The sequence below is a fragment of the Rhincodon typus genome, chromosome 14 (assembly GCF_021869965.1).
Source record: "Rhincodon typus isolate 14 chromosome 14, sRhiTyp1.1, whole genome shotgun sequence".
NCBI lineage: Eukaryota > Metazoa > Chordata > Chondrichthyes > Orectolobiformes > Rhincodontidae > Rhincodon > Rhincodon typus.
This window is the reverse complement of record NC_063345.1, coordinates 39,196,630-39,218,637: the sequence shown is the minus strand read 5'-3', so window position 1 is coordinate 39,218,637 and position 22,008 is coordinate 39,196,630. Positions and strand designations below refer to the sequence as shown.

At 37.5% G+C, this 22,008-nt stretch overlaps 1 protein-coding gene across 1 annotated transcript; it reads right to left on the bottom strand.

Annotated features, from left to right (window-relative positions):
* Window positions 1-2,091: 2,091 nt before the first annotated feature.
* LOC125484873 (MORC family CW-type zinc finger protein 3-like) lies at window positions 2,092-22,002 on the bottom strand. Its single transcript, XM_048605400.1, has 3 exons — window positions 21,161-22,002; window positions 18,263-18,546; window positions 2,092-12,313 (listed from the first exon to the last, which is right to left on the bottom strand). Exons 1-3 carry the CDS (start codon window positions 21,929-21,931, stop codon window positions 12,166-12,168), a joined length of 1,203 nt encoding a protein of 400 aa, XP_048461357.1. The 5' UTR covers window positions 21,932-22,002; the 3' UTR covers window positions 2,092-12,165.
* Between the last annotated feature and the right edge of the window lie 6 nt (window positions 22,003-22,008).

Sequence of the window (22,008 nt, the reverse complement as noted above, 5' to 3'; positions counted from 1 at the left end):
TTCTGACACAGTACTCCAGAAGAGACCTCACCAACATTCTGTACAACCTCAACATGGGGTTCCAACTCCCCATACTCAAAGGTTTGAGCAATGAAGGTAAGTGTGCTAAACACCTTCTTAATCAGCCTCTCATTTTGGTCATTGGTGACCGCTCAGGATGTTGATAGTGGAGAATTCAGCAATGGCAATGTGGTTGAATATCAAGAGGTGACAGTTAAATTTTCTCTTATTGGAGATAATCATTGTGTGGCATTTCTGCAGTATGGATGTTGTTTGTCATTTTAGTTTCTGTCTGAATACTTTAAGACGGTGTTGACTGCTTCAGTATTGAAGGAGCTTTGAATATAATAATCAGGATGTCCCAATTTTTAAGCTTATGATGGTGAGAAGGTGATGAAGCTGGTGAAGATAATTATGCCTTGAACACTGTCCTAATGAAATCCTGCAGTGATGTCCTAGATTTGAAATGATTGGCCACCAATAGCCACACATGACTAAATATGGGACAAATTTCCCCAATTCCCACTGATTTCAATTTTACTGAAGCACTTTGATGCCATGCACCGAGCCAAATGCAGTCTTATTGTCAAAGCAGTTATTCCCACCTCATCTCTAGTATTCAGCTCTTTCAACAATTTTTGCACCAAAGCTCTTGATGTTCTCTTCTGAGGTTAATTGGCTTTCTGATGGTTAGAGTATGTGTGAATGGGTTTTGATCGAGGTTGAATGTCAAGTATCTCTGTAGGCCCCATACTGTTCACGCTGTGTAGCCTGAGGTATAAAAACTGTCTTAGCTAAGGTCTGAGATAACAAGGTGTAGAGCTGGATAAACACAGCAGGCCAAGCAGCATCAGAGGAGCAGGAAGGCTGACGTTTCGAGCCTAGACCCTTCCCTAACCCTTCATTGTAGGGTCTGTTGGTTTTGGTCGACTGTTCGTTTAGAGAGGGGGTGTAAATTGGGATTTCAGGCTGAACAATAGTTCCATCCAGCAATCTCTATTCTCAGGCCTGCTGATTGGTATTTTCCTGCAGACTCAGTCCAGCTGTCCCTTTTCCTTTAAAAGTTTTGAAAGTCTGTATGTTTTAATGCTGGGGATTTTTGCTCAATCTTACAGTCACACACAGTCAAATGCAGCCTCGATGTTGACGGCTATCAGTCTCGGCCCAGCTCTGGAATTAGCTGTTTTGTCCATGTTTGAAGTCAGTCTGTACTTTAAAATCTTTCTCCTCTCACCTAAAAATTATGCTGTCTACACTTGATATCACCCATCGTAGGGAAAAGATACCCACCATTCAACTATGTATACCCCTCATGATTTTATAAACCTCTATAACATCACCCCTTTACCTTCTACGCTCCAGTGAAAAAGTCCCAACCTATCCAGCCTCTCCTTATAATTCAAACCCTCCATTCCTGGCAACATCCTGGTAAATCTCTTCTGAACCCTCTCCAGCTTAATAATGTCCTTCCTTAACAGAACGCTAGAAGAGGCTTCACCAACATCCTGTACAATCTCAACATGACATCCCAAATCCTATGCTCAAAGGTCTGAGCAATGAAGGTAAGTGTGCTAAATGTTTCCTTAATCACACTGTTTACATGTGATGCAAACTTCATAGAATTATGCACCAGAACCCCTCAATCTCTCTGTTTAACAACACTACCCAAGGCCCTACTTTTAATTATATAAATCTTGCCCTTATTTGTTTTACCAAAATGCGATACCTCGCACTTATCTAAATTAAACTCCATCTGCCACTCCTCAGTCCATTGACCTAATTGATGAAGATCTCTTTGTAATCTTAGATAACCTTCTTCACTGTCCACTATAGCACCAATTTTGGTGTCATCCGCAAACTTACTAACCATGCTTTCTAAATTATCAACTAAATTATTTATATAAATGACAAACAAAAGTGGATCCAGCCTGATCGTTGTGGAACATCGCTGGTGATAGGTCTCCAACATCACTCTTTGTCTCCTGCTATAAACCAATTTCGTAACCAACTGGCAAGCTCATCTTGAATTTACTAATTAATCTACCATGGTAAGAATGATGGATGGTAAGAATGCTCCTTACAGCACATTGTTTAATTCCTCTTTATTTGTAATACATATTTAAAATGAAAAAAAAAAATATTTGCTAGAATAATTTTTGACTGTGAGGTGTATTATTAAACATGTTACCGTACAATTGAAGAGTAAAAAAAAGGAAATTGAAATCACAGCAGTTTCTAGTGTTGGAGACAGTACAAACAATGCCACCAGTTGAAAACAAACAGGTGGTCTATGTGATCTAGCACAAGAGAATCAGGATTTTTACCATATATCTGAGTTTTTGTGCTGACTGGGAGGAATAACTTTTCAAAAATGTTTGTACCAGTACAGTGTCCGTTTAAAGAGCTGCTCCTTTAGTTCATTGAGTAACAAACATGGATGTAAAACATTGACCAATTACACCACAGATATTCTCCAGCCTCCGGTATGTACTCTCAATACAAGATAATCCTGCAACAAACATTTTGTATAGAAACAGACTGCTTTCTAAACAATGCAGAACCCGATAAAGCCCTCTGTAAATATCAATAAATATTAATTTAACAGCTACTTAATAAGCATTTTATTTCATTCATTTCTTTTCATATGTTTAAATATTTAAGAGGAAAGAACTGAATATAGATTGTGTTTCTGTTGATAAGAAAGATTGATGTGACCCAAATATGCAAGGCTGCTTGGATAGCTGACAGTTTTGAACAGACCTGAAACTTCTAAATGTGAATCAAACAGAATCAGAAATTAAATGTCATGATAGTCTTTAGATTTTGACTGAATTTGTTACATCATTGAGGCTTTGTAATTTCTGCTAGATTTTAGAGCTGGACATTTTTTTTTATTATTCTTACATGGGAGGTGAGTTAAAGGTCAACTTGTAAGCCAGGCGAAGTAAAGATTGCAGTTTCCATCCCTTCCAATGATCTACATGGCTTTTTCCAACAGTTGACAATGGTTCCATGTTCATCATTAGACTTTTAATTCCAGATTTTCAAGTTGCACCATCTGCCATGGCGAGATTCAAACCTGGATCCTCAGAACATTGCCTGAGTGTCTGGATAAACAATCCAGCAATAATACCACTAGGCTAACACCTCTCCATGAATATATATCTAAGAATACTGAGTCGGGTGGGGAGACTTCATCTACTGTAGAGGGCAGGTATATGCAGCTTTTTCCTAACAAGTTTTCTCCATCTAATGAGAGCCCACAATTTGACATTCCAATTTTTTTTAAAAAGTGAGAAAATTTGCAAGTAGCATGGTGTAATATGGGATCATTTGCTGTCTCGTCATCACACCTTGTTTTGCATTGATTAGATTCACAGATCTTAAGTACTACCACACAGAAATACAAATAAATGCATTTAATAATGACGTTAATCCTCCCTCCTCAATTTTAACAAAATTTAGATGAGCAAACGATTTTCATCTGAGTTTGTAAGATGGAATAAACTAACAATTGGTTCCTCTTTTTTTTATTGCTCATTAATGATTTGAATTTTAACATTTGTTAATGGTTATAAAATCATTTATTTGAATACTTTTTCATTTGACCATCTTCAATATGGCATGACAAATGCCAAGTGTAGTAAAATATATATGGATAGAAAAATATCAATATCTTACATTTTTGCTACAGAATTGTCTCAGTATATTGATGGGCCTAAAAAATAATGCAAATAAACCCTTTAATTAATTTTCTTGGCATCTCATGCTTGAAATCTATAACTGTTTATGGAAAGAGATCATATATGGCTGCACAGAGGATGTATGGAGAAATTTAGAAAACCAACATTTCCCTACATTGAGGTTTGGATATCTACTATTCTATGGCACATAATACATTAGATTGCAGTGTCTTGATATTTTTAATTTCTACATGTTATGGTCGATTAACAACATTTTGCTATTGATCATTAGGTCCATACTTTGCTGCTTTGAAGTAGTGTCCTTGACTGGCTGCTTTTGGGAGTAAGGTGATCTTTTTGGATTTAACAAACTATAGGTCCACAACATTACTGGAGCAATTGATAGCCAGCAGTCTTTAAATTTTACATAACCCATCTACTTTTTAAAATTTGTTTCCTTAGATGTGGACATCATTAATTAGGCAGACAGTTATCGTCAATGCATAGGCTGCCTTTCTCTTTAAAATTCTGCATTCAGGATGTGGCAAAAAGTCAATCACATTGACGTGGGATTATAATCACAAGTATGGTGGACTGGTTAACAACGTTAAGCTTGAACTTACATTCTCTGCATTATTAGCCTGGGCCTCAAGGCTACTAGTTCAGAAACTTAATTGCTCCCTCTACTCATTAATTTAAGTTTTGTCAGTTCTTTGGTGGGCTGAGAGGGTAGACTCTATTATTCAGGTCTAAAATACAAATTCTCCAACTCTCCTTCTTCCACTATCCAAACAAACAGATCTCTTTAATATTGTCATTGGCATCAAGGATCACTAAAAACTTTGCAGCTTCTCACTGGCTGAGGTAGATAGGAAAGAGCTTTGCCTCTTAAATATAAGTAGAACTTCTAACCTTTTATAGAACCTTTTATACCTCTGCTGATTGCAGAAATACCTATAAAACAGATTCAGAACAAAAAGAAACTTAACATTTAAAACAGAATATGAAGATATTTTTAGAATACTGGGGAACTAATCTGGTTATAATGATTATGTACAGAATGGTGTAACTCTGACAACTATATACTATTGAGACTCTTTGAAAAGAGGAATAGAAGAACTGTAATCTGTAATATAAGAATGTAAATGAAGTGCTTACAGTATTACTGACAGTAAGACAAATAGTTACTCTTAAATTGGATAAAGATAATGCAGTGCAAAAAAAAAACCCAATACACAGACCCCAGGCAAGGCAGAACCCATGAGGGTATAATGATTTAGGGTTGAGATGATGGAAGTGGCACAGTGCATGGTGGAAGTAATATCAGCACCATTCATACCCAGTACAGGAAGTAGGCTCCTTGTATAACATTTATTCTATACCTACTGAACATCTTGTTCCTGTTGCTACTGCATAACCTTTAAATATATATTTATATAGACTAAATAATGATATAAAATTTGGTGAATTAAATTTAGATGATAGCTCATATATTTTTCTACTTTGGGAATAACCATTTTTCCCCAAAACAAACACATTGCAACACTAAGTGTAGAGGTGAACATAAAATAATGAACTCAGAACTTAAAATAAAAATTAAAAATCCAAGATATTTGAAACTAGTATAACTTTCGATGATATAATGTATCATAACAAAAAGAAATCATAAATTATCAGTTAAGAAAAAAGAATTTGGTTTGGAAAAGGTTGCAAAAAGTTAATAATCAATTAATAAATATGAAACAGTGGTAAGTTTAATGCCACAAACAGCTTATTTTTGTTTCACTACCAGCTGTACAATTAAAACAAAACAAGTTGACATGCTGTTTTCCAGTTCTCTACTCCAAGTTCCTCTTTTGTCATTTTCGAAATGAAGTGTGTTAGTACAGAGAAACAGAACCCTTTCTATTTCAGATATCCATTAATTGTTTTGTCTCATACTCTTGGACACCGACAGCACAATAGCTGCACAGTAAAGCTCCTTCTACTCCTCCAATATTGGAAAGTCACTGTCTACTACGATTTTTTTCTATTTACCACATCAGATTCCTGCTTTTGAAAAATGAGTTCAAATCTGTTGTAGGTGATATGAAATTGGATTGCTGGGACAAGATTCCAAAGTCAAAATAAAAGTGATTTGCTGGTTATACTGATTGCTACAACCCTGCTTTAAATACCAATCCCAGTCTACAATTTCAGTGGAATTAATTCTGAAAGACTTATTAATGAGGAAGACTGGAGATGATGCTCAGTCCAGTGTTGTTCACCAAAATAAATATAAAGCTGGTTTCAAAATGAACGATATCTCAAAGGTTTTCAGACATGCTTTTATTCATCAGTAGCCATTGCTGTTTGTCTTGCCTTCTAATAATGAAGAACTTGCAATCTGATTACATTAGTTGCCACTGCCATTAATTGATTTATTACTTATCATGAACTGACCTTGTTAAAGAACTGAATTTAGAAGATACTGATAGTGGGAAAATCATTTTGGAAGGAAAATACAGTAGTAGCCCTACTTGCTCAATTCTGTCCCCTTTCCCAAGACCTGGAGCAGTGAAGGTAGATCCACCTTCATGTCCTTTCAGTCTGAAACATTGCAATGCTTCTCTTTAACATTAGCAATCAGATTGAGTTTCACTGATTTGCTTGCAAACAGTTTTCGGGGCCTTCTAATCCAGGAACTAGGGGAATATTGAGAGAGTTCCCATTTCATTTGTTCAGAGTACTCCTAAGGTGTGACTGAAACTTTCAGTAAAGAGGTTCACTAATGTCCTTTAGGGAAGGAAACTGCCATCCTTACCTGGTCTGACCTACATGTGGCTCCAGACCCACAATAACGTGGTTGACTCTGAACTGTCCTCTGGGCAATTAGGGATGGACAATAAATGCTAGCCAGCTACGTTGTCATTCCATTAACAAATAAAGAAAAAAAAAATTAGAAAACCTTCTGGAACGATCCTAGATAGATTGCATGTCCTTTCCTTGGAAAATATTCCTTATGAACAATAGTCTATAGAGGAGTGAGGCTGCAAAAGCACAGCAGGTCAAACAGCATCAGAGCAGCAGGAAAGTCAACATTTTGGGAAGGGTTTTGGCCCGAAAAGTTGACTTTCCTGCTCCTCTGATGCTGTCTGACCTGCTGTGTTTTTCTAGCCACACACCTACAGACTCTGGCTTCCAGCATCTGCAGTCCTTATAGTCTCTAAACCTTATGAAGGTATTTCTTTTTACCAGTCTCCAATGAACACACTTGTGGAAAACAGGCCAATAGTTGAACTTTGATACTTCTATAAATCAGTTTCATTTATCTCATTCAGCAAGATACACTAATTCCAGCTAATACTTTTGTTAGGGTTTTTATAAGTTAATTAATACAGGATGTACTACTGTACACAGGGTGGGGAGATTTTGTTTTCTGGATATAAAACCAATGTGTAATGATAATGAGACAATGATTGAATCTGAAACAAATCAAAGTCCCTACAGAAAAGACTGGCAATAATTGTATTGAAAAGAAATATGAAAATCCACACCTACCAATTCAATTTCATTTCTTACCTAACATAAAACAAATAGGATACTTTCCTTCATGAAAACTAGTTAAACAAAATCCAAACTACCTTTGCTAACAAAAACAAAACTGTATTAATTTATTTTAGTTTTCTTGTTACAATTCAGAGCAAAATTGATTGGAAAAAGGCAGAAAATTATTTTAGGTTACAGTTTAAGGACACACTAGCATTAGTGTATAACTTATTCTATGACTTATTACTCAAATTTTACTAGCTTCGTGTGGTTCTATCTGGGGTCGCAACACAAATCCTGTTTATTTAATGTTCCAAAAATGAAATAAAATTCTAAATTGTAATTTGAAGCAACATTTGAACCACAAATTAGGCTTAATTATATCAAAATAAAATAACTGGGAAATATGCAAGGTACATTTCCAGCCTTGGGCGACTGGCTGTGTGGAGTTTGCACATTCTCCCCATGTCTGCCTGGGTTTTCTCCTGGTGCTCCGGTTTATCCCACAGTCCAAAGATGTGCAGGTTAGGTGAATTGGCCATGCTAAATTGCCCTAGATTAGGTGGGTTATAGGGGGATGAGTCTGCATGGTCTGAGGTTTGGTGTGGACTTGTTGGGCCGAAGGGCCTGTTTCCACACTCTAGGGATTCTATGATTCTACATTTGTAAAGTCACAATAATACAACTGCCATAAATTAGGATCAATCTGCATTGAACTGAATCAGCCTGGGAGTTTTATTTATGATTTATATCACATTAAAGTGAGGCATTTTAGTACTGGGAGCTGGAACATTTTCATTTTGAGGAGCTGGAATCCCAATTCACATGGAGCATAACTACATCTCTTTGGAATTATTAAAATTGTGGAGAAGATTGTGTGTAAAAGGAACTGTCCAATTTGACAAGAACTGTCAAAACCTGTCAAAATTTGCTTTCATGAATGAGAGTGCTTTTCTTAATAGACTGTAGTCCATAATATAGAACATTAGGAAATAGAACCTTATATTTTCTCTTGTGTGCATGGGTACTTGTGCAAAGATATGAAGTGAGTTGGTATGGTTGGTGAAGGTGAAAAGGGTGGGAGATGAAGGAGGCACAAAATTGATAAAGGAAGCATGAGGGACTTTGTGAATTTGGAAGAGTAGCGTAAGGGGTCTGAATACTATGGGGATGGGTCAATTTTAAAAATACAGTATGTAGTGTAGGACTAGAGTTATTTCATCAGAGGAGATATGTTTGGCATGGTCTGGGTGTAATGTTCCTTTCTCTGAAACATATTGGTGAATGAACTCAAGTTTTAAAGTTGAAAAAAAAAACTTTTATGGTCATTTATTTTACTGAAATCCATTTCACAACTTGATGAGGTGTTATTTGAATTCACAATCTCTGGGGTGTTAATTGAATAGTGATGGCACTACCAACCCTATTCATAGATTCTGTGTTGAAACCTTATGTACTCCAGGTGTATAATCTAGATGGAGTGAGAACTGAAGTAGTGCTGTACTTTCGATCATACATTAAATTAAGAACACCATCATGTTCAGAGGAACATGAAAGATTCCACAAAATTATTCAGGTAAGAGCACTCAGTTCTGCTTGCCTCTTGCCTAATGTTTGTCCCTCAGTTAACACAACAAAACACAGCCAAGCAAAGATGAACTGGTCATTATCTCATTTACGATCTGTAGAACTTCACTGTGCACAAATTGGCTGCTCAGTTTATCCAGCTAATAACAGTAAACTATATAAAATGATTAAATTAGTTGTAAACCTCTGGTGGACGTGTGGAGAACTTGATCAATCAGAACTGAATTCATTCTTTCTCTTAATAACTTGACAGAAGAGCAGTTTTGTTCTATAGATCCAACTGAATACACACTGCCCGAAATCAATGCATATAGAATAGTAAGTTTATACATACCACTTCCTTTTGCCAAATACAACATCAGTCCAGATTATTTTCTTACCATTGAAAAAATCAAGAAATTTCACAAATATTTGACAGGCTGCTACCATCCATCAATCTTATCCCCATCCTCACTCATCACAGTCTGAGGATGCAATATTTAATAATAAGGGATAGCTTTTACAATAGTTTTGGTGAGAGATGATGTATCAATAATGCTGTGAAAGCCTGTTTTTATGTCTGGTGTTGCCATTAGATTACAACAGGTTAAATTTAGCTTGTGTGTATGCAGATTAAAGCTCTCTTTGTAATTTCCTACCGCAAGGTCTTGTATAATTGCTGAATATTTCAACCTCTGTTAGAAATCAATAGGTACCATACAAATGTAGGGTTAATAACCACTGTATCAGTGAGAGGTGTTAATTTCCCTGAGCAGCCATCCTTATTGCTTCAAATAAGACTGCCATTTTTGATTCAAACTATGAATATCTTTGCAAGTGAACCTGAACCCATAAGAAAATGGACTAAAGCTACCTTCAATGTATTAATTTAGAACTTTCAAAGTGGTCAAATAGAACCTCCGATCTGCTTAGTCTTATTTATTAGAATGTAAATCCCAAAGGTTAAGCAACAACGTATGCTTTCCAAACCTACACTCTTAAGGTAGAATAATTTAACAGTTAGAACCAGTTATTACCAAGCAACTGCATTTGAATTTACCAAAAATAATGCAAATTTGTATTTCATTTTTGTGTCAATCAGGAGATGGCTAGAGCTAAATAGCAAAGATGACATTTTTTAGGCAATAAAGGACATACATCAAAGAACTGATTCTAGGATCCTGACCCTATCTTTCCTGATCTCTGTTGGTTGGTTGCTACTTACGTGCCCTTACAGGGTTAATAGCCAATCTTGAGGATACTAATATTCCCATATCCATATTTTGTGAAAGAGTCTATTGTACTTCACTGATTTCATTGATGGCAAAGGGTTCTACTCTGCCACACTTTCATCACTAGAATTCCAGGCCCAATGTCACACACCATGTCCCATTAAAACCAAAGCATTTGAGTATGTTCATTAGGTTGACAATCATATTTTGCAGATCAGAAATTAATTTAGTTTCATAATAATCAAAGTAAAAATGAACATGCTAATATAAGAGACCAAACCACCCTGGGAGGTAAGTTACGCTTGATTTTGGCAGCTTGAATGACATAATGGAAATTAATGTCTTTCAATACTTAGACAGTTCTCTGTCAAAGTTGCAATGAATATGGTGGAAACCTCCAGGGTACTTATTCTCACTGTTGATCAGTAATCATCGCAAGGGAGCTATAACCCAGGAACCTGACTGAATGTTTTGAGTTCAAGTAACATTACAAATCTATTTTTCTCACTATATAAAGGTGACTTGCATCAACTAACATGTCTTTAAGTACAACCAGGTAATTCCAAGTAGTTCAAACTCTAAATTTTTCACCACTCAAGTTAAAAGTCTCGGCCACAAACAGGATATTGACCTATTTATTATGGTTAAGGTGCATTTCATGTTATTAGCCTTGGCAAAATGGATAAATCTCAGTCAGAGATAGAAGTGGGCAACATTTGGAGGATTGAATCTTGCTATCCTGTTTCTCTTTCACTAACCCTTTGGAGAATCTGACATATATTTACATACATTTATAAAGTTTGTACAACTCCACTGCAATAGCACAAATCAGGTGTTCCCCTGATCTACTTGCTACTGAAAGAATAAGAAAAGGTCTTTGTCGATTTTCTTCTCTGATCATTAGAGATTAAATAATACAGCACAGTCAGAAAAACTAAAATTATACTTTCTTACCTTCTTAATTTGTTATTCTCAATAGTTTCAGAAAACATTCAGACTTGGGATGATAAATGGCAAGTAACACTGTCACACAAGTCTCAGCCAATGACTAGCTTCTACTAGAGAGAACTGAAATATCTCCCTATAATATCCAGCAGCTTCACTATCGCTGAATCCCACACAATCAACATCCTGGGGAGAAGGGATCACCATCCTGAAATTTAACTGGATCAGCTTATAAATACTGAGGCTATAAGACGAGTTCAGAGATTGGAAAATCTGTGGTGAATGACTCGCCTAACTTCTAACTCCCCAAAGCCCGTCTAGCATCGACATGTTACAGGTGTGATCGAATACTTTCCACTTTTCAGGATGAATGCGACTCCAATAACATTCAAACCACACCAACCTGATTGATTGATAGTCCCTCCACTGTCTTCAACATTCATTCCCTTCATCACTAGTGCAACATGGCTGCAGTGTACCATCCATAAGTTTCACTGCAACACCTGGTCAGTTCTTCTTCATCAGCACCTTCTAATTATGTGATCTATGCCAGGCAAAATGATAAGGGCAGCAGACACATAGGGATACATGATATCCTTCATTCCCAAGGGTCAATATCCTGGAACTACCTAACAGCGTTCTTGGAGCACCATCACACAGTGGTTCAAAAAGGTGTCTCACCACCACGTTCTCAAAAGTATGTATGGATGAGCAATAAATGCTGACATTGCCAATGACTCCATAATTAATTTTAAAAAGCTGTCATTGTGACATTCTGAATGCATCAGACAATTGATTCTGCAAGTATAATACATTAACTTAGCTTAAGGTTGTGCTGTATCCTTGGTTTCACACTTCCAATATCAATAGATTAAGCTTATCTAATCAGAACTATACATTACTGCCTTTGTGTTGGAGTACTTACAAATAAAAAGAGGCTAAAAAGAAACAGAGACTAGCCGTTTGTGTAATTTTTCAGCAGATCTGATAAATTTCATTACAAGTGGACACATTTGATCGGATGCATGTTATCAAAACAAGTTTTGATACTTTCAGCAGTAGAAGTTGTGAGGTGTGCAAATGCTTCCTGTACATCGCTAACTCTCGTTCTCTCTTTCGGGGATATGCTCTTTTTAAAATAACAAGAGTTGCTAAAATGAACAAAGGTTGGTTGTCTTTTCCAAAGCACGTTATAAGATGGAAGATTTGGCTCAGAGTTTATTGGCTTCAATCACCTTTTCTAGAATTTCATCGATTATATCTGTTTCGTAACTGATGTCCTTTAAGTCCAAGTGTGGCAGAACAGAACCCAACAGGTGTCCGACTTTTACCCGCAATGACTTCAACTTTGTCAGTACACTGTTGAAACACAATATAGGTTAATGAATCTAGTCATCATATCAAATACTTTTCCAGTTTCGTACTTAAGCATTGAGGTAACAGACATTACTTCAAACTAAAACATTTTCCATCTTGGGCACTTAATGTTACCATCAAATACTTTGTTAACTGTTAAAAAAACTCCAACCTCACAAGAGTCATACCAAAAGGAAAATTGCGAGATATTCCCATCTTATTAACAGACTGCCAAGATAGAACTGATGGGAAAAGAACATAATAGGAACAGCACTGAGAGTAAACAAACACTTCGAATGTTTGCAGGCAGATTTTCATCCCATGAGTCTGGACTGGATTAAAAACATGTCCAAGATGAAATACTACACCCAGTCCCCTCATCAAACAATTTGGCTTTTAGAACAATACAACTTTGTAATTATTTATCAATGCATTGTAAAGAAACACGGAATAACTTCTGGAAAGCTGATGCAAAATACAACTGCTTTGGAACATAAAAATCAAATGATTCACTTTGTATTTTTTAATGCAAAGTGATGTCTTATTTTCACATTTACATTCAGTTTCTGTTCACATTTTCTCTGTGTGCATATATATCAGGATAGTTAGAGTTTTCTCCTATGGTTTTCCTTAATCATTACAAAGTAACTGATTAGATGTCCTGGTGTGTTCTATCTGACAATAAGCCGGGCAGAGACAGGATTTAGAATGTAGATCAGTAGTAATAGAGTAGGTTCTGAAGAAGGGTCACTGGGCCCGAAATGTTAACTCTGATTTCTCTCCACAGCTGCTGCCAAACCTGCTGCGCTATTCCAACAATTTCTGCTTTTGTTTCTGATTTCCAGAAGTTCTTTCAGTTGTTATTTTTAAGTAATACACACTTGTTCAGTTTAGCCTGCAGCTGATTTTCTGAAAAAAAATCTCTAGATGATGGTAAATATCTATCTATTTCTGATTTTTTCATGAGGTAATAATAATGAGTTGATACTATACAGGCAATTTCTCAATATTTTCAGAGATTCACATTTCAAACGTTTATATAAGTTATGGGTGGAATTTTCCCCTCTGGTGTGTTGAAAGCAATGGTGAAAATGGTGACAAAAAAATCAAAATTCTCAACATCCAGAAAACTTTTCCTAACGTCCCTCTCATGCTTTACTTAACAACTTCAGAATCTTGTCTTTGAATTATGACAATGTTAGCTCCATGTATATGCATCTCAATAAAGTCCCAATTCACCACAATTACATCCCAATTCTAATTCTCCTCTTCTCTACCAAGAAACTAGATCACACAAATACCTGATAGGTAAAAGAGAGCTGGCAGCTGATGGCTGCAGCTCACCAAATGCCTGTCCTAGTCATCATGCCATTGCTTCTTCTGCACAATGTCCCTAAATGTTCCATGGTGACCATGCTCCTTGATCCTTCATCCATGGCAATAGGTATCAGAAAATCGTCAGCTTCACCACAATCCTGTCTACTCCTGAACCAATTCAATCACCACAATTAGAGAACCAGATTACAACAACACTGAAGAAATTACACAACTCAGGAGATGTCGCCAAGACAGATTACCAAAAAATGAAGCTAGATGGATCCAACACACCCCACTTCTAAGGACTCCATAAGGCACACAAGCCACGGGTCCCAATCAGACCCATTGTCTCGCTACCATGCACACCAACACACAGACTAGCCAAAGAATTACAACAGAAACTGAAATACTTCGCAGACAACACTATCCACTCCTCCCAAGAATTTCTCAACATCATCAAAAGAATAGAGGAGGACAAGATAATGATATCCTTCAACATAACAGTACAATTTATATCCATAAACATCGACCGAGCCAAAAAGACAATTGCCACACTGCTGGACGAATCAGGAAGGCAGATACCCCATGACACCAACAGCATCAACAAGGACAGCTTCCTGAACCTGCTGGATCTGTAGCTCACAACTTACTTCACCTTCAATGACCGTATATTCAAATAAGTCAACAGAACACTGATGGAATTCCCCTTATCAGAACCGATAGCAGAAGCAGTAATGCAAAGTTTAGAACAGACAGCCCACCCTACTATCCAACCCAAACTCTGATTCCGCTATGTTGATAACACCTTCATGAAGACGAGAAGAAGCCCACCGATACTTAAACAACATCCTCACTGGAATAAAATTCACAAAAGAAGAAGAGAACAATAACCGACTACCCTTCCCAGACCTAATGTTAGAATGTAAGAACAACAGCAAACTCCAGACTAGAGGATACAGAAAGACCACATATATGAACCAGATACTCAATTACACCAGCAAACACTCCAACATCCATAAATGGAGCTGCATCAGGACATTATTCAAATGAGCCACAACAGACTGCAGCAACCTGGATCTGCACAAAGCAGTACAGGAGCACTTATATGGAGTTTTTAAAAGGAATGGATACCCAAAAAGCACAATCCGCTGTTATCTCTGCAACAGACCACAACAAGAAGACACAACATGGCCACACACACTAGTCACCCTACCATACATCAGGGACATATCAGAGATGACCACAAGACTACTCAGACCCCTAGATATCAGGGTAGCCCACAAACCATCAACCACCCTACGACAGCTACTGACGAACGTAAAGGATCCCATACCCACAACCAATAAAATCAACGTAATATACAAAATATCATGCAAGGACTGTGAGAAACATTACATAAGCCAAACTGGAAGAATACGGACAATAAGGACACACGAACACCAACTAGCCATCAAGAGACACGACCAGTTCTCACTGGTCTCAATACAGACAGACGAAGAAGGACACAAATTCGACTGGCAAACACATCCATAATAGTACAAGCCAAACAGAGACATGCCAAGGAATTCCTGGAGGCCTGGCATTCCAACTGGAACTCCATTGACAAACACATTGAACTGGACCCGATATACAAACCACTGAAAAACAACCACTCCAGTAAATCAAGGCATATAAATAACAAGGGGGACAGAACACCAACGCTTCACCAGACGCATACGGACGATGTTACCTAGCAGGGTGACAAAACGTCTGCAATCAAACACACCGGCTCAGTGAGCAAGTCTACAACCTCATCCACAACCCGAGCTACAGACCTTCTCAAAAACTTTGGACCCCTCACTTCTCTGATGCAAACAGCACGCTGAGAATCAAGCCCCACCACTCCATTAGTTGTTCTATTAGTGTAAATTCCATTACCAGAATGGTCAATTATCTCTTTTTGGTACTGCTATCAAAAATAAAAAAAACTCACAAGACGTCTTTAATAAACTCAAAACCATCCAACTAGTCGGCATAAAACCTATTTTAAAGCAATGGCATACTCTGGCTAAGACCTAAGCTACGATCCTGAATTAAAACTTTATCCATAAACGTCCCACACAGCCAGCCACACAATGCAAAGAGAAAAATCCCTGCAGAGGTGATGCATTTTCCAAAACAAGGAAGGGAAAGAAAACCTTGGGGGCTAAGGGTCTGGAAACAAAGGATAAAATGTGATGACTGCTCACATCCGCTAAATTTCCTGTTGACGAAACTGAATTGGCTATAGCTGTAGTTTGATAATAAATGCCTAGTCCTGATTCTAAACAATTTTTTGAGAATTAGGCACAGTTCACTACTTTACGTCTTACCAGTTAACAGAAAAGCCGGTACTTAAAAACTCTATCAGCTTCCCAGGAATTTATTCTGAGAAGCAGGGTTTCTGCAAAGAGTTGTGCAGCTTCAAAGTGTCTTCTTTACGCTGAGCCCAGCTCTGGGGAACTGAACTCTAAGTCTAGAAAGGGTTACTGGGCTGTTGTGATGCAGTGGTAATATCCTACCTCTTGTCTAAGAGGCCTGGGTTCAAGTTTCACCTGCTACAGAGGTGTGTCATAACATTTCTCAACAGGTGTATTAGAAAACAGGGCAGAATGGTGTCTCAGTGGTTGGCACTGCTGCCTCACTGCATCAGGGACCTGAGTCTGATTCCACCCTCAGGCGACTTTGTGTGGAGTTTGTTTCCCTTGTCTGCGTGGGTTTCCTTGGGTGCTCCAGTTTCCTTCCAAAGATGTGAAAATTAGGTGGATTACCGATGTTAAATTGCCCATTGTGTCCAGGGATGTCTATGTTAGGTGGATTTGCCATGGGAAATGCAGGGTCACAGGGATAAGGAGGGGCAAGGATAGGGGTGAGTGTGATGCTCCTTGGAGGGTAGGTGTGGACCTGATGGGCCGAATGGCCTGCTTCTACACTGTAGGAACTCTGTGAAAATATCTAGAGGGCTGCTACATAACCATTAGCATTGGGGGCCCCAATTTCGCTCCAAGCCAGAGTTTTGCATTAATTCAGGCAATAAACCCCACCTCACATCACCTTGAAAACTTTGCTCAGCTGTTTCTCCAAAGTCACTTGACTTTGAGTTAAAGAACATTGAATCCACAGCACACATTAAATGTTAGCTTAATTTTTAAAAAATCGCATGGTAAAACCCGTTTCAATTCAGAGAATGTACAAATACTCAAAATTTTTCATTTTATTTCCACTTATTCCTTAAATATAAATAATCTCACATTTTCAGCACTTCAAAGCTGACAGATACCCATGATTTGCATATTTCTACCATGTCACTCTGTGGGTAGATACAACTGTGTGTCTCACACACCTACACTCAAATGCTTTTGACATGGACACAATCATCTTATGACCTTTTGCTTGCTTTCTCAGTACTCAATGATTTTAACACTGAGATTCAGCCTCTCTGTAGGTCACAATGCTTTTGTAGCATCTGCAAATTGCGTTTAAAAGTTCCCGATTTAAATAGGTCACGCGCTCCTAGGACTGAGATACAGTCCCATGCTGCTACTTAAATTACTAATAGGCTTAACCAAAATAAGTTTATAACATTATCGCAAATCAGATCCTTCTTTGTGCTAATACCACTTTATTTTATAAGGAGTTAACTTAGAGGTTTTACTTGTTTGAAGCTTTGTTAATTAAGTAGTTAAGCCATAAATTCAACAATACTTTTATATCTTCCAATCCTAGTTCAAACCACAGTCTACAGGAATGAAAATGTCACTCTCACCAACAAATCACCCACATGTTGTTCTATGAAGTCACTCTTTAGTTTTTCTTTCATTGATTTATTCTCTCAGTGGTTTCGCTCTTTCTGTCTCTCTTTTAACTCGGCTCGCTTTAGCATCATTGTGCTTTTTGGCTTTCTGCTATTCATGCAGTGCTTTCCTTCCCAGCCACTACCTCATCCTTGCTATGATCTCTGAAATTCCACTGTTCACAAAGTGGTCTTTGTCCCTGTCACTGTTCTATCCACATTGTGCTCATAAAAATCCCACTGTTCTGACACAGTTCTCCTATTTTCACCATTGTTGCTTTATCCTGACTACGTTTTCAGATCTGCCCCTGTTCCCACAGTTCTCTCCTTTCTCTGGTTTCCCACTGTATGACTTCCATATTTGTATCTTAGATTTCAGTCAATGTATACTCCATGCAACAGATCTTTGTAATCATTAACAGAAAGTTTTCTGAGGAAGTCTGCCTAAAGCAATTATCATTTCCTGGCCGAAATGAAAGAGCACCTAGTTAGAAAAAATTTTGACAACTGCAGTTTGTCTGAATTATGCAAATCACATGGTTCCAGACAGCATGTTCTTTGTTAACATTGGTAATTCATTGGAATTTGAACTTGTTTCCTCTTTGCAGTCTCACAGACCTGGTATAAAAGAACTGCTGCTACATCTACCTTTAGAAAGAATCCAAAAAAAGTTCATAACAGAACCTCCTAAAGTGACTTCAAGTAAATGAATTAACTGAGGCTAAAAGGATTAAAACAAAGGTCATAACTGGTGAAGGTTGCATTTAAAGAGGTTTTCGATCAGCAAGACTTTCTCTTTACCCACCATGCATGTGTTTCATTACCTGTTGGCTTGGGCAACTTCCTGGCTAGTGGAAGGATCCCATGCTTCTTTGCATAATGCATTACACCTCAGAGCCTCTTCCAATTTCTCCTCCAGTTCTACCTTCTGTCCCTTTAATTTTTCAACCTCTGATCGCATTAGCTCCAGCTCCGAGTATCTGTACGCAGCAGCTGACTTTTTGGTCCAATAAAAATCATCCCCTCTATTTGTGCTGGCTTTCAAATCCTGTTTCATTTTTTCATACTCCAATTTGAACTGGTCTCTTTCTTGTTCTACTTTTCCAAGCTGTAGAAACAGAAGCAATTTTCTTCTTATACCTTAAGTCAATTAACAATCACAGTCCTTTTAATGTATTAATAACTCAAAAAGGCATGTTACGTTTATTCAAAGTTTGCATTTCCTGTTCTTCAAATGAAATATCTTTGTTATAAGCAAACAGATGTAAATGCAAAATAGTTCTTTTTAATATATATTTGTAACTGCTCCACATGATTTCTCTCTTTCTGAGCCTTATTCAAAATAGCCAAACCTGAATTTCAGTTTCTTTATTTAAAAAAAGAACTGGTATAAGAATAGTGAGAATTAATTTTTAAACAGGCAACTTAATAACAACAGGTGTAGTTTTTTGAAATGCTATTATTTAGCAAAATTACATGTTTTACATATTTATGGATTTGTAGCTAATGGCACAGAAAGTCTTATCGCATTGGATTTTATGCAATGGTGTTCGATCATCTCAGCATTTATCAGTTTCAGTGCACTCCAGCCTCTTGCTAAAATAATTTGTGGGTTTGATGAGTCCATAGGTCTAAGTGACTTTGCACTTCAGGATAAAAAATCAAAATAGTCAACTCAAACTGTTTTCTACGACATGTTTAATCAGTGACTTGCCTGACTTGAGTCTCTGATGGCCTTGCATTAATATAAATGCATTAGTTTTTGTAAGAAAGTTGAATGTTGTAATTTGGCATGCAAATTACACATGTAAAGCACCTGCAACAGAAACTTATTTGAGTTAAGACAAGCAGAATGTTTCAATAGCTGCTTTACAAAGGCAGCCTCTGTCATAAATTCAATGACTATAAGCTGATTTTAACAAGCATTCTCTAGCACAGTGAGAAGTTTAACAAACACTTCTGTGTTTTAAGAACATGCTAGTAGGGTAGGAAAATTCAGATGACTGATTCTAACACTTGCACGAATGAATCTTCATTGCTGAATTGTGACCAGACAGCCTTCTGAGATTGTGCTCTCACTAGTTATGAAGGTGTGCCATCAAGTGTACAGCTCTTGTCAACTGAAATGTTATACTAGTTGGAAATGTATTAATTTTCAATAGAATGTTTCCAACAATTAAATCTAAATATCTGTGTTTTAAACACAAGGGCCAACACTAGCCAGCTTGCTGAACATATTGCACAAAAAAACCACTATTAAAGCGCACATTGAATGCTTTGTTTAGACTTTCTTTAGGTTAAAGTTTATTTTATACAAGATAGAAGCAAACCTGTCAAACAAGAAGGATTCTTCAGAATATAGACTGAGTCCCATTGACATCTTGACATCTCAGATGGATACACGAACTTTTTGGATTCCTGTTCATACAGGTTTATCAGCTCATTTGAGGGTCGATAAACGGTCTTTGAAAGACATGTACCCTTTATTCACCCTTGGTGGAATTATCTGCAGTGTGGATCTCTCCTGCACAGATCACTATGATGTGGAATAGTTAGCACTGCAAGTAATTCTGTGTCTGAATCTGGTATCTCCCTTTCTTTTATCATTAGGTTCTCAGATCTGCCCAGCTATATGGTTAAGCAGCATTCACGTCAAGATGGCTGATAACCAGTCAAATACGAAGCAGCAACAAACCTGTTCCTGTTTCACATATGAAGAGATACAGGACTGAATTGATGAACTAATTTTTGATCCATTTGTTAAATACAAGGATCCAAGTCTGGAAAGAGAATGTTAAGACCTTCCTGAATGTTAACACTCTTCTTGGATCTTGTTCTGATTTGGTAGCAAATTCTGGTAGGACACATAGAAATATTTTGATTAAATCTCTTAAGTTTCTTACTGATCATCAGCTCTTTCCCTCAATGGGAGTATGAACAGGACATTTTTTTGGGAATTTTGCTTTTGCTTTATACTTTCATGGCATGTGTGTGTGAGTTGCATGGCCACCATTTGTTGCTCATCCCTCATTATCTTTGAACTAAGTGGGTTTGTAGGCCATTCATGAGGGCAGTTCTGGAGTCACAGGTGGGCCAAACCAAATTAACAGTTGGTGGGCACACACTGTTTGCAGACTATTTGTTTTGAATCAAGTGGTTCATTCTTTCCTGATGTGTTGGGAGCTTTGAAGTATGATGGTTACAAATATTTTTCTTTGTTTGATTCTTTTGGAGTCTTGGTCTAGATTGAAGTGTCTAGTTACTTTAATCAACTGGCTTGGACATGTTGCAACACATATCTGGGGCAGGAGGGACTTGAACCCAGGTCTCCATGCTGAGGATTAAGGATACTACTACTGCACAGCAAGAGACCCTAAATCTGATGTTACAGCATACACAAGGCGGATTTTTCCTACAAGTTCCAAAATAGTGAGATCCTGATTTAAACAGGGCATTTAAACTGGGATTTAAAGTAGAGGACTGACAGAGGCTGAAACCTCATCACAGTGTGAGTAAGAGCCACACTCATGCATCTCCTTTGGACTGTGCCAGCAGAAGGGACCTGGGAACAAGTTTGCATCTTGACTTCTTGACTGATGATTCATAGCGATAGAGGAGGTAGTAACTTCAAGCTGAATAGGAAAAAATAATTAAATAAAAACAGTTTGTCTATCAGATATTCCATTTCAGTTTTTCTGCTCTCAAATCAAATAAATACATACTTGTTCTTTCAACTGTTTACTTTCTGATGAACAGTTTTCCACCTTCTTTACTGCATCTTCTAACTGCTGGGCCAAGTCATCACGTTCATGCACTATTTTTTTATAATATGCCTTAATTTCCTCAAGGCTCCAGCCTTCAGGTCCAACAATATTTATAGTTTCCATTAGACTTGCTCTCAGTGTAGCTTGGACTTGTTGTCTTTCATTTTCTTGGTACTCCAACAGCTGTTTTGTTATTTGCTCTATTATGATGGCCTGTTCCTCACTTTCCTTTCTAAAACAATCTCTTTCCGTGGTTCTTTCATCCAGCAAGTTCCTTGCTTGATCCAGTTGTTTCTCCAGAAAGTGTACGGTGGCTGCAGTATAATTCTTTGTTGTATTTGGATCAATCTCATTAGCTTTGTGTGTTAAAACATCTTCTTGAGATTTCAAGTTAGAATGGGAGTTTGTGGGCTCCCTGGTGCCACTGGAACCTATTTCAATTTTCTTTATAACAGCAAGTTCATTGGTCTGTGTTCCTTCTGAAATAAGTAACTTTTCTGCAGTACCATGATGAATTGGGCCAGTATTGTTTGAACCATTCTCTTCAATTATGTTATTGGCACAACTGAGATTCAGGAAGTCCATTGTTTCTATTTTTTCCTGCTTGGGGCTGTGATGAAAAATACTGCCTCTGGATCCTTCATTAGCTCCATCATCTATGATAATGAGGTCGTCATCGCTGCTGTTGCTTTTACTTTCCCTGGTAGAATTCACTGTGTCATATTCCATTGACTGGGCTGCATCAGGAGGACTTGGAATGGCTAATATTTCTGCTCTTTCTTTAAAGCGCTTTTTATTCCAACTCT